This window comes from Elgaria multicarinata, chromosome 3 (genome assembly GCF_023053635.1).
Source record: "Elgaria multicarinata webbii isolate HBS135686 ecotype San Diego chromosome 3, rElgMul1.1.pri, whole genome shotgun sequence".
NCBI classification, from domain to species: domain Eukaryota; kingdom Metazoa; phylum Chordata; class Lepidosauria; order Squamata; family Anguidae; genus Elgaria; species Elgaria multicarinata.
In genome coordinates, this window is record NC_086173.1 from 143,032,956 (window position 1) to 143,047,137 (window position 14,182).

Consider the following 14,182-nt stretch of genomic DNA (forward strand, 5'->3'; position numbering starts at 1 on the left):
CATCTGCATCATTTGGAGCTATGGCTCAGACGGCACAGGAAGCGGGTAGTAAACCTCAGCCATCTTAGATCCGATAAAGGATGGCACAGGAGAAGTGAGCGCCAACCCTGCTGTGTAGTCCTACACAGGGCCATAAAGCAACTACCCTGGCCTGCAATGCAGAGCCTGCGGCATGCTGCAGCTCCGATGCAGAATGTGCACATTAGCGAGGTGGCAATGCAAAATCGTTTTGCAGATCCATGCTTCTGCATACACCATTCTGGCTATGGGGAACTGGGGCCCTTAAGTTACGTTTGAAACCTTGGAGCAGGGATGGGGAACCTCTTTCAGCCCAAGGCCTGAATTCAGTTTTGGAGAAGCTCTGGGGAGGGTGGGCATTCAGTGATGAGTGGGCGCCAAACCCAGAATACCAGCATATGTCAGCTTAAAGCTCTTACTGATAGCCACTAAGCCTTAGGTGAAGCATTTCAGGCTTTTAGAATGTGGGAAAAACTTCACAAAAGCTGGGAAACCACCCAAGGAGCAGAAGGAGATGGGGCCTGGGGAAGGGGGCGTGGCCATATGGGGTTGATTTGGCTCGTGGGCCTGAAGTTTCCCACCCCTGCCTTAGAGGAATGGGCCATAAACAGAAGTGGCCCCGTTCAGACAACATGCTAAACCATGCTGCTTAACCAAAAAATGGTTAATGGAACGCATAAAGGTTAATACATTGTTAATCATTTTGTGGTTAAGCAGCATGGTTTAGCGTGTTGTCTGAATGGGGCCAGTGTACGTTTGCAGAGATTGCATCTGGGAAACAGCTCAAAGCTTTCCAAAGAATAGAGCGTGAGTGTAATCAGTCACTACAGATCTGCTCCCAAGAATTGTGCCAGATGCATAGCTCAGTGGGGACCATGTGGTTTACACGTGCAATGGCCCCTGCTCCAATCCTCCATATCTCCGGCTGGAGGCTTCTAGGTAGCAAAGGTTTGGAAAGATCTCCACCTGATGTCTCAAAATGCTTCTGTCAGTCTGAGCGGGCAGTGCTGGGCTAGTCAAACCAGTGATCGGCTTTCAGATAAAGCAGGTTTGAACAAGACCGGTTAATAACACCGTATGAATGAGGGATACTGAAAGTGCGAGGGACCCCACAATCAATATTATTGCACCTTTTTTTTTGCTCCCCCCCCCCCATGCAAGATAAATAATGGTGCCGAATTTCTAAAAGATGATTGAACTTTTGCAGCCATGGCCACTAGGTCTTGTTCTGGAAGGATGTGATATCTTGTTTCATCTTCCTTGGAAGGATGCCAGTCCTGAAGAAGCACTTGTCAATTTCTGATAAGAGCAACACAGAGTATACTCGGCTTGATATGCAAGTTCTTTCCCCACCCCTGGTGAGATCTATTGAATCCACTGAAAGCACAATGCTCACAAGATGAACATGATGCAGAAAAGACCCATTCTTCTGTTACATCACTTGCCTTTGTGGGTGATTGTTGACTCTCCCAATCTGTCCCACAGCATTTGATTGCCATCACTTACGGTAACAAGCAAGTCAATTCCCCCTTGCACGTGGTTTGCTGCGACAGGGCAGTGGTCAGCACAGAAAATGAATACCTAGTCCTTAGTGGAAGAACCCTTCATGTTTTTCCATCTCCTCTTTTCCTCCCGCTCCCTAGCATCCACCACTGATTCTTTTGTTGTAGTCCTATATCTGGCATCTGTGTATTCATGCACCTGTTGTAAAGGAGCTGGCAGGTGCCTTCCCACACTCGAAAGGAGTGACTCTATAATTAAGAAGTGTCAAATAGGGATCTTCTCCCACTTTATATTTTTAATGCAAATAACACTCTTCTCACCATACACGAAGCGTTTTTGTGTGGCATGTGTACACCTGAGCGCTGATGTCACATTTGCAAAAACAACAACAACAACATTGCAATGACCAGTCATACCTTTTAAAATAAACAATGGCTCGCTGTCACATACTGCTGCTCTTGGAATCTCTTAATTTATTTATGGGTATTTTAGATCGTCTCATGAGGAGAGCTTGAGGCAGATGATATTTTCAATAAAGATCCTGGAGAAGAGCGGGGGGGGGGGGGGGGAAGAAACCTACAAAATGGTAAAGCAGCCTTCCCCAACTGGACGCTCTGCAGCTGTGTTGGACCACAATTCCCATCATCCCCTGTCAGTACAACCATCCCTGGCCAGCATTCCCATCAGGTTGGAGCAGGCTGCAGATAAACATCAAGTGAAATCTTTACCCAGGCCAAATAAAACAGCTTTATATCGCTTCTGAAAACGTTTTAAACCTGGAGGTTTACTATTCTCGGGGGGGGGGGGGGAGGAAATCCACTATGAATTGTCTGCTTATATGCTCTTGATGGACAGCATCATCAGGAGGACACACTCAGAAAGACTTTGATATATTAGTGGAACATAAAGGTAAAATATGGATTTTTGATCATTGTTTCTGCTGCTATTTTCAGTGTTGCCACCCCTGGGAAATCATTAAAGCAACCTATTATCACCCAAATGATCATGTCCTGCCAGGATAAATCTGTGAACTCCCAACTTTATCTGAAGAAACAGCAGGTTGTTCATGTGATATCAATTGGTCTTTTCCACTGAGAACCCCACTATTTCTGACACATTTCACACTTAATTCACCAGCTCTTTATTACCTTCAACGATGGCCACTTTACAGCTTCTAGAATATGACACTTCTGGCGAGGTACACAAATACACAGAGAACACCATGTGATCTCCTTCAAACTTCTGGCAGCCAGAATCCAGGCACTTTTGCAGGCTGGGCCCCATCTACTAATTACTTCCAAGCTGGCTTATAATAGCATGCTTTACATGGCTCTGCCTTTGCAGACAGTTGGTGCAAAATGTGTCCTCCTGGATACAATTGGGAGCCAGAAAGTCTAAACAGATAACACCATTTTTGTGCCAGTTGCACTGGCTATCAGTGTGTTTTCAAATTTCAAAGTGCTTTTTTTAATTTTTAAAGCTCTAAATTGCTTGGGAATGGGTTACTGAAAGGACTACCTTCACCTATATCATTCTGCCCATTAACTCAGATCTGCATCAGGAGTCCCTGCTCTTGAGCCTGCCAATAAAATTGGCTAGGACGGTGAGCACAAGAGGCAGGGGCTTCTCACTGGTGGCCCCACAGTTGCAAACAGCTTTCCGATTGATTTGTGCTTAGCCCCTTCAGTACAGGTCTTTAAGGAGGCCTTGAACATTTCTTTCTTCACAGCAGAATGTGAACAGCTTGTGTGATTCATAGCAGTTTGCCTCCTAATCCACCTGTCTGAGGTGCACACCTATCTGATGCTCCAAATTCTTTTTTGCAGCATTCCTCTTTGTATGTCGCTTTCAGCAGTTTTGACCCCAAAATAGTCTATAGTGTTATAAATACTCTATTTATTCAGAGTATTACTTCAGATTTTACTTCAGTCACATTCAGTCTTTTGTTGATATTTGCGTTCAATGTGAATAAAGGATGCAAGTTTGTGAGGAACTAGTAGGCAATACCCAGTTTGTGTAAATGTCTGTATGGCTCTGTGCCTATTGGAAGTCTGTTCATGTAGAAAGCAGGTTTAATGTCAGCTTTTAGGAAGCTCAAAGCAAGAAAACTACAATGAGCAACCAGTAGGATGACCATATGGAAAGGAGGACTGGGCTCCTGTATATTCAACAGCTGTGTAGAAAAAGGGAATTTCAGCAGGTGTCATTTGTATGCATGCAGCACCTGGTAAAATCCTCTCTTCATCACAACAGTTAAAGCTGCAGGAGCCCTGCCATCTTTTGTATCTGGTCACTCTAGGTAGGGCTCCTGCAGCTTTAACTGTTGTGATGAAGAGGGAATTTTACCAGGTGCTGCATGCATACAAATGACACCTGCTGAAATTCCTTTTTCTATACAGCTGTTAAAGGTACAGGAGCCCCATCCTCCTTTTCATAGGGTCACCCTAGTACCAGTAACCCACTAGGGCACTACTCCCAGAGTCTCGCAACAGCCTTTCGGCCTACTCAAAGATAGTTTCCCGCTTTGAGGATCACTTTCCTGCCCCTACCAACACTGTCTGCTCAAGAGGTCCATTCTAAGAGAACTCTGGGAGGCAGCAGGTTGCCCAACAGCTGACCAGAAGTGATTCCAGCATTTCCAGGTGGCCAGAAAGCAGCAAGGGGAATATCTGTAGCTGCTAGGCTACTTTTTGAGTGTTTCTTCTCCTTCCCCACTGCTTCCCTTAGCATGATCGCAGCAAGGAAACATTCTCTTGTGGCATGGAGAGGTTTGGTATGTGTGTACTTGTGTCTTGGGTTCCCTGGCAGTGCAATCCTATCTATGTCTACTCAGAAGTAAGCAACATTAAGTTAAATTGGATTTACTCCCTGGTGTGTACAGGACTGCAACGTGACTCTGCTAGATGCTTGTGACAGCCCTGGGGAGAGTAAAATGCAGCCTGTACGAACCTCAGGCCCATGGGCCAAATCTAGTCCACTGGGGTCCCAATCTGGCCACACCTCCTTCCCCTGACTCCACCCTCTTTTCCCCAATTGCTGATCTTTTTGTACAGCCCCAAAAATGTCTCTGATATTGGAGGGAAAGGGATTTGGCACCCCTGACTTAGAGGACCAATCAAATTGTCCCTTGGAGCCATGCAGACCATAGCTGTGCTCTGTAGCAACGCCTGCAAAGTGGTGGTATGAAACTCTGGGCCTAGCTCTTGCCCTTCCACCCTGCTGGCCTTGGGCCAGCCAGGGCCGGCCTACCATTAAATAAAGTGAAGCAGTTGGCTCAGGCAGGAGATACTGGGGGCAGGGCGGCAGCACGTTACCATTTCCCTCTAGTCCCCTAAACTAGCCTGCTGCTCCCAGGTGTGATGGAAGAAGCAGTGGGATTCGATATGTGGAATGCGGGGTGGGTGTCACTATCTTGTCCTTTGCCTCAGGCAGCAAAATGTCTTGGGACAGCTCTGGGCCCAAGTCAATACACAGGAGCCCTCCATTTTGCTGGGAAGCTATCAGCCTCCTAAAGGGCCACTCCAAGCCTCAGCACGCTCCAGTCAGCATACCTGTGGCATAGACTGCTCTTGTTTGGCAGCAGTACACCTGAAAGGGTCACATCTAACTCTGCTGTTGGTGGAGGTCTGTTGGTGAGACAGCTCCTCTTCTTTCTAGGCCATGTTGCCTGGAGGATACTGGCTGAGGAGGACAGAGCCGGGATGTGTCTGTCCTGTGGGCAGGGCTGCTTTGGGACACCGCTACAGCAAAGGTCCCTGTTCCTCTAAAGAAGCTCCTTATGGTGGTCCATTTCCCTCCTTTTCATCCCTAGAGCTGCTGCCATTTGGCACTGTGAAGGCCTTCAAATTCAGCAGAATGGCTGAACCCTGAACCTGACACTGCAAGTCAGTGGCCACCAGTGATAGAAGAGATGGAGGGGAAATTAGTGTCTCAGTACCAAGGCTTTTTTGAGCAGCATGTTAGGAAACTGGCCCCAATACAAAAGTGGGGTGTGGGAGGAGCACCCACTATAAGCCTTCACAGAGTTATGGGATACATCTACCAGGCTCCAGTCACTGGAAGAGGTGACTAGTAGTTCCACAACAGCTCTTCCGAAAAAGCTGTAGTGGTTTCTGGATATGGAAGGGCCTGAAACACTTGGACCAGAACACTGCACAGCTTGCCTAGATTAAGGGGCTCTGGAGATAAAAGCACAGCAGAGGGGCAGAGACCCACATGAGGCTCAGGCTAATCCCAGCCCTTCCCAAAGGCTGAGTTTCGCCCACAAAGGCAAATGCGTTCCAGGCCTTCTCTTCTTCCCTTAGCAAAGAACTTATTCCAACCATCCTGTACTTAGCCAGCCATATAGAGGACGGTGCGTTAGTTGCTTAGGCCCCCTGGGGTGCTCACTTCCTTAGTGTTGTATGGGTTCAACGGTCCCCTATGTAAGGGAACTCATGTGAGTTGGCAGCCTAGCACAACTCTTGGCACAATATAAACATTAAACAGTAGTAATAATCCTAGCTGGTCTGAGTGCGGTGAACTGGCCAATGTCATGGGTGGGAAGGCCTAAGCCTTCAACTTTCACCTCAGATTGTCGAGTGTTTTTGGCTACAGGAGGGTCTGACACTTGCAGGGGGGGACTTTGTGAGGAATCAGTATCGCACCCTACATGGAAACCGTTGAGGTTTCCGTGAGGAGTTGATGACTGAGCCTCACTGTTTGGTACGAGATTGCTCGCCCCGACTTATCTCCTTAGTGGCTTCCAACTGAGGCGTTAGCACCGGTTTCGTAGTTTCAGGTGACCTTGGTGAGAGCTCTGTGCCTGCCTCTCACTCTTTCGCGGTTTCAGTGTTTTTCACCAGCTTGGGTGAGGCAGTGGGATTAGTACACCCACCCAAACACTCTTGGCAGCCATTTTGAGGGCTCAGCACCTACACCTCACTCCTTAGTAGCCTCAGTCAGGCAGTGCTCAGCCCCATCGCTACCCCGAGGCCGGCCCTTGCAGTTTTTGCGTGGCGGCTCCACCCAGGAGTTGTGGATGACTGTACCGCCAGGCGCAGGGTCCACCTGCAGTGCCGACACCACCCGCTTCTTCAGCTTGCTGCGGAGCACGTTGCGCAGCTTCTGGCGGGTGAAAGCGTACAGAAGAGGATGGAAGATGGTGGTGCCATAGGCCATGGCCAGGAAGCAGATGCGCACCTTGCCCAGCAACGGGCTGGGCCCGAGGCACAGGATGACCAGGTTGGCGATGGACAGGGGTGCCCAGCACAACACGAATGTCGAGATGATGAGCAGGGACATGCGGAAGACTCGCCGCTGGCGCTCCCTCCGGTCACGGTGGCGCTTCACGGCCCGCCGGAGTGCAATGATCACAGAGACGGAAGCCTGCACCCCCATGGGAGGTGGCGTTGGGAGGGCGGGCACCGGCTGAGACCGCCGCTTAGCTTCCCCTCCGCTGATCATGCTGCCGCTTGGTTCTGCCGATTTCCGACGCTTCCTCTTCTTGGTCTTGCGGCGCTGGCTGCGCTTGAAGGTGCTGCCGATGCTGATGTTGAGAGCCTGCAGGATCTTGGCATACGTCACCAGCATGACAGCCACAGCGGCAAAGAAAGTGGGGATCTGGATCGCCAGATGGTAGGAGGTACCCAGTTCAGCATGGAACTCCTCTGGGCCCACGCAGAGCACCGTGCGGTTTTGCCACACGCTGGCATGGCCAAACTCGCCCTCGAGGAACGGCACAAAGAAGACAGCCAGGGACAGCACCCAGACACCGGCCAGGAGTAGAATGGCCCGGCCTGGGGTGAGCACACGCTGCGCCGGGCGCACGGAAATATCGTAGCGGTCCAGGCTGATCACCAGTACGTTGGTGGCTGTGGCCACGCTACTGAAGGTGATACAGGCCTCGTGGAAGCAGCAGAGCAAGGTGGCGGCCTGGTCGGGCGGCACCAGAACCACCACCATGGTGAGTGGCGCGCACACCACACAGATGAGCACATCCAGCACATGCAGGTTCATGGTCACCATGTTGCTGACGGAGTCGACCAGGCCGGCCTGCAGGCAATACAGCACCAGGACAGTCAGGTTGCTGCTCACTCCCAGCACGATTTCCAGCATGAGGAAGCCTGTCAGTGAGACTTGGAAGCCCAATGGGTAGGGCAGGGACCAGCTGGGGTCAGGGGTAACCCCATCTGTTGTCTCCAGAATAGTGTCAAACATGGGACTCTCCATGGCTGAGAGGGGCAGGGGCGTGTGGGCATAGTCCTTGGGCTGGGCTGGTGGTGACGGGCTGCTCCCTCACCTGTGGGGGGAGAGAGAGAGAGAGACCATCAAGTACCGCAGCAGGAATGTTAACCTTTGCATCCACAGCAGCCACCTGGGGCAGAGTTTTCAGAAGGGGCTGACTAACGCCCTGGGGTGTCTCCCTCGCCCTATAAACGTGCCATGGGCAGCCTTTCCATCAGCTAGCCTAGGTAACATCAAGTGGGAAAAACTGAGATACTAGCTTAAACCCCACATACAGGTTCAAGCGAAAAGGCAACACACTAAAAAAGAAGCAAAGAATATCTCACTGTGCTGTGAAAAGCTTTTGTAGTGAAAAAGAGATTCAACCTGTGCATTTCTTCCACTGAAAAACCATGTCTCTCTTGATGTCTGTCTCCTTGCCATACAGAAGTGCACTTACAAAAACGAGCAATTTATCTGAGGCAGTAAGCCTACATGCACCAGTTGCTGGGGAACATGGGTGAGAGGATGATATTGCACCGTGTCTTGCCTGGTCGACAGCTGGTTGGTCACTGTGTGAACAGTGCTGGACTCTAGATGAGCCCTCGGACTGATCCAGCAGGGCTCTTCTTATGTTCCAGGTGAGGGGGGCTTTTAAGACTGCAGGGATAAGGGACACATGCTGAAGGCCAGGGTTGGAGAACCAGATAGCCCAAAACAAGGCTCAGATGTAACCCCTCCCAAAGAGCAGCTGAGGCTATCGAAAGCACTCTGGTACATATTCAAATATGTCCTCAATGACCATGATGGCAAAGATTTTCAGGAATTGAAATTCTACACACACACCTTAATAAACCCTGAAATGACACTTGGAGGAAGAAGTGAAAGACAGAAAACCATGTAGCCTGTAGGGAAGGGGTGGGTGGGAATGTGTGGGTTGTTGACTGGCGTTGGGAGGGAAAAACTGTCCACCATGGGATGTGTGAGCATGAGGGAGAGGGGCGGTGGGGGGAGGGAGAGGGAGGGAAAGAGCAGTCAAGGCATGACAACCTCAGCAGTGACTTGACTCAGCATGGGCCGGTATCTAGTCCCCATCCATCCAAGCCCTCACAAATCAGGAAATATGGCACTTGTAGAGAAGACTTCAGTCCCTGTTTTCCTGAAAAGTGCAACAATTTTCAGGGCCACAGGTAGTTAAATCCCAATGGAGGTTTCTTCTAGATAAAAGCAACTGTGGCTGGAGCAGGAAGGGGCAACTTTCAGGGCAGAAGTGGTGGAAGAGGGTGTACTCTGCTTAGGGTGTCCATATGAAAAGGAGGGCAGGGCTCCTGTATCTATAACAGTTGCATAGAAGAGGGAATTTCAGCAGGTGTCATTTGTATATATGGAGAACCTGGTGAAATCCCCTCTTCATCACAACAGTTAAAGCTGCAGGAGCTATACCAGAGTGACCAGATTTAACAGAGGGCAGGGCACCTGCAGCTTTAACTGTTGTGATGAAGAGGAAATTTCACCAGGTTCTCCATATGTACAAATGACACCTGCTGAAATTCCCTTTTCAGTACAACTGTTAAAGATACAGGAGCCCTGTCCTCCTTTTCATATGGTCAGCCTAAGTTAAGTACACCCTCTTCCAACACTGCTTTTGCACTGCAACTCTGGGATGCCAGATGTGTTTGCACAGGGGATGGGAAGCTGATGGAAGAGATGGCGCTACAGCAGAAAAGAGGTGGGAAGGAGAAGGGTGAAGCACTTCCCCTGCCTGCTACTTCTCTAGTGAAAACCACATCCTGAAGCTGGTTTTCCCTAGGGATGGGGAACTTCAGGGGGAAGGCACTCATGGCTCTCCTCCCCACCCCCAGGTGGGCCGCATTCATGCTGGTGCTGTGCCATTGAAATCAGTGGCAGCAAAAGAAAATCAGTTGTTTCAGCCCAATAAAATAAAATAAAATTCAGCAGCAAACTGCTACAGAAGGACTAAACAGTCAAATTGACCTTATTTTCAAGCTAAATTTGACCTTATTAGCCCTCTGTAGTGGCCAGGTTTTTTTTCCCCTTTTTGCTGTCACTATCATTAATTTCAGTGGCATGTCAGAAGGGGATCATGGGTCCTCATGCAGCCTGGGTGTTGCCATCCATGACCTAGGAGAAGCCGTTACTGGAGTTTAAATACAAACATTTGTCCCTATTCCAAGGTTTGTCCCTCAGAAAACCGAGAAAAGACAGAAAAGAAAATGAACGCTTGGATAAAATTTGTCATGTACAAAGAAAAAACAAGATGATTGTTCTCTAGCATGAAGTACCCACACAAATCCTGGATACAAATGGATGCACGGTTTTGCCTAGCATATTGTGTGACTATCGACCAGGGCTGCTCCAGAAGGGAGAGGAAAAGAAAAACATACAACACAAGGGAAAAATTAGCACAAACTGAGGAAGATGCCAACCAACACGAGCTCCTTCTGGCAATTTTAGAATGAACACGAGCCAAATAATCCCAATCAAAACTGCAAACAACTGAGGAAGAAAGACCAGGGTTAAACACTTCCAATTTAAAAGCAAGAAAAACAACAACAATCACAGATTAATCCATCTTGGAAACGGCACCCAAGATGGCTCACTGGAAAAAGAATCTATACTTGAAAACACAAAATATCTACTGATGCCGTGACTCTGGAAAAATGAAAGAATGTGGGAGGCAGCTTGGCTCAGGCTCTGGAAGCCATATAGGCTCTATAAGAGTGACAGGTCGTAAATTCATCAGTCACAGAATTAGGACTCTCCTAGGGTGACCATATGGAAAGGAGGACAGGGCTCCTGTATCTAGTGGAATAGACAAGGGAATTTCAGCAGGTGTTGTTCGTATGGCATGCAGCACCTGGTGAAATTCCCTCTTCATCACAACCATTAAAGTATAGCTAGTGTGTCCAGAAACAAAAGAGGGCAGGGCTCCTGCAGCTTTAAATATTGTGATGAAGAGGGAATTTCACCAGGTGCTCAATGCATACAAATGACCCCTGCTGAAATTCCCTTTTCTATGCCACTGTTAAAAGTTACAGGAGCCCTGTCCTCTTTTCCATATGGTCACCCTATGTAAACTGACGCCAAGGGACAGCCACTCTCCACCAGGCCATATAGAAAGCCCTTGCCTAGATATTTGCTCCTTTGTCAGTAGGCCCAGCCCAAGGGATTTTGCTGCCTGGAACATAGCAACAAATGGTGCTCCTTATCCCTCAATGAAGGTACACAGTACCTGAGACTGAACACATTATTTTGGCATCTCTGAGACAACTCCCCCGACCTCTCCCCATCCCTAGCAGCAAAAAGATATATTAGGAATAAATTAAATAACTAACGATTTCCTGCCCTTTCAACTGCCTGCCAAAACCCATTCTGCCTAATAGTAGGGCCAGCTCTGAGTCTGACATTCTTATCTCTTGCTGCCTTGGATTTTGACTTGTGCTTCTTTTGTACAACACTCCTGCTTATAGCCCCTTGGAGCTTGACCTTTATATGTTTTGGACAGCGCATTTACTTCTGGGCCAAATGGACAGTCGGCGGGCTTTCCTTCCATCCCTGGATCCTGACTCTTGCTGAGGCCTGACAAGAGCTGGTCCCACACCCCATCAGGTATGAGATCCCACAAGCCACCACCTGGTATGTGCTGTAAAGCTCTTTTGGAATTTCTGGGTCTTTCAGATAGGGCAACTGTGGGCCAAACAAAATGTGACGTTCAATGTGTCTTGGCGTTTAATATGCGTATTTTAAAACGCAAAGAAACATGGAGTGGGGGGGACTGAGTAGGATCAGAACTGAGATAGGTAGGAAAGGGGAGTTTAACCCTTCCCTTGCTATGATCCCGCTGAAATACCCCTGCTGATGCTGTAGTTTGCACGGGGAGCAAAGCTCCCATTGTTAACAGGAATTTTAATTCTTTCCTCCTTGTGAAAATAGCATGGAGAAATTTTAGATGGGACTACAGTGAGGGAGAAGTGGTTAAATCCCCCCCTCCCTGTGCACTCCAATCCCAAACCTGCTCCTTCCCTCCTTGCAGTAATTTGCTGTTTAAAAACACTGTATGTTAAATGCAAAACACATATTTAAAGTCATATGTCCAATTCAATTTGAAAAGCGAGTGTCCCTGACCTTGCAACCCCTGGATTGACTATGTCCATGCAGTGTAGGCAGAGCTGCTCATGCAAAGTGCTTGCAAGCTTCAGATGGTTCAGAATACAGCTGCCAGCTTCCTTAAATGGAGCAAGTCAATAAGAACGTACGACACTTGGGCTCCACAACCTGCACTGGCTGCCAGTAGGCTTCCAAGCAGAGTTCCAGGTGTGGGAACAACCTATGAAATTCCAAATGATTTGGCTATAAGAGCCAAGCAAGATGACCAGCGGAATCATGTGTTGTAGTCAGGGCTGGCCCTACCCTGAGGCAGAGTGAGGCAGTCGCCTCAGGCATCGGATTTGGGGTGTCATGAAAGGACAGCAAATTGTTAGGTATTTTGTTTTTGATTAACAGGGATGGGGAGAGGTGCTGATGGGATTTTCTGCCTCATGTACTAAATTAACATGACTGGCTTTGGATACTATGCACCTTACTTGGGTAGGTGAGTGAGGTGATATTTGCTGCTCTGCCTTAGGCAGTATAATGTTGTGGGCCAGCCCTGGTTGCAATTCTTATTGCTCTAGATTGTTGTACGGCGTGGGCAGATGATGGCATGTTTTCGTGCTCCCCCACTTTATGCATGTTGACGGCTGGAGAACAGCTGGTTTTTACCCTTAAAGGTGGATTAAAAGTAATTTTAAATAAATACTCAGGGGACCCCCAGAAACCCCCAGAGCCAGTGTGGTGTAGTGGCTAAGGTGTTGGACTGGGAGTCGGGAGATCCGAGTTCTAGTCCTCACTTGGCCACGGAAACCCACTGGGTGACTTTGGGCCAGTCACAGACTCTCAGCTCAACCTACCTCACAGGGTTGTTGTTGTGAGGATAAAATGGAGAGGAGGAGGATTATGTACGCTGCCTTGGGTTCCTTGGAGGAAAAAGGGTGGGATATAAATGAAATAAATAAATAAAATCTGGGGTGGGGGATTGACTGCCTTCACCAGGAGTCTGAATGCAAAAAGATGGGGAAGAACTCCCCCTCGTGGGAAGAGGTTCACAACCTCAGTCCCACTACTGAAAAGGTGCTATCCCAGGTGACCCTTACCTGCAGTCATCCTCAATGTGGTACCCTCCAGATACGTTGGACTGTAACTCCTATTGTTTGTAGGTTAGCCTCTGGGGACCTTCAGGAGAATGGATACATTCTCACATCAAAAGGTTTGTGGAGTTGAGTGACATTCTTTTTTTTCTTTTAACCTGGAATATGATTTTACTTTAATTAATTAATTAAAGCATTTATATGTGTGTGTGTGTGTGTGTGTGTGTGTCCCCGTAATGTGTATCTCAGGGAGGATTATGGCATATTGGTTGGTTTGTTTTTGTATTTGTTTCTATTCAGTAACCCACCTGGATCCTTTGAACTGCACAAAAGTGGGATGCAAGTTCAGTAAATCCATCCATAAGTAAAGGTATAGGAAATTAGCCCTGTGGTCCCATTCCTGAGCTGAAGTCAGTCTCCCTGGTCAAATTTCAGCTGCAATAGACTGTTTATCCAAGAGCAGAGATGCCCTCCCACAAGGAAAATGTAGAGATGCAGGCCTTCGTTCTGCAACATTAGTAAACTGTGCCGCAGCAACCCCATCCTTATTCAAAATCTAAATCTGGAATCTGTCAATCACATTTTAATTCATGACAACTAAACACAGTTACTGTCTAGGGGGAAAGCTCTCACCAACTGCATCTGTAAGATACAGTCGCTCATTAACCAATTGTAAAAACAACTATTTCCTTGCTTTTTTGATTACAAAAAAAAAGAAGCATTGGAGAACTTTGGACTATGCTTTAACAGACTGGATATAGAAGGAGAACCTGCACATTCAGGTAAACAAGCCGTATAGACAAGCCCTTAGATGGCTTTAAATCAGACAAATTAATGGAGAATAGGCTCATGATGGTAATATGAAGGTTTCATCATGATCAAAGGCAGTATGCCAACGAATACCAGTTTCGGGTATGTGTGTGTAGAATATGCAACTTTAAAACATATTTTTAAACATGGGATAGCCTGCCCAAAGCAGGACAGGTAAGAATGAGAGCTGACTCACCATACAACTTCACATATTATGTACACATATAAGCAAACTGTGAAGCCAGAGTCACACACTCAATAGATCCCATAAGACTGAAGTCTGATTTAGTATAGGATTGCAGTCTAAATTAAAATCCTATAGTTCATCTGCCATCAGAAGGCCAGCAAGCAACATTTCCTTTATGTCCAGAATTTGAAGAAAGATGACTGCAGAGCAAAACTGGGACATTTCCCCCATCGCTACTGTGACCCACCCAAGA

The 14,182-nt window shown here is 47.9% G+C and overlaps 1 protein-coding gene across 1 annotated transcript in view; it reads right to left on the reverse strand.

The window, feature by feature from the left end:
* Positions 1-6,415: 6,415 nt before the first annotated feature.
* LOC134396855 (G-protein coupled receptor 22-like) overlaps positions 6,416-14,182 on the reverse strand; it is a 40,273-nt gene continuing 32,506 nt past the window's right edge. Inside the window, exon 2 of the mRNA XM_063123446.1 lies at positions 6,416-7,801. Within this exon, the coding sequence (XP_062979516.1) occupies positions 6,442-7,731 (1,290 nt within the window). The 5' untranslated portion in view covers positions 7,732-7,801 and the 3' untranslated portion in view covers positions 6,416-6,441. The remainder of the gene's footprint in view (positions 7,802-14,182) is intronic.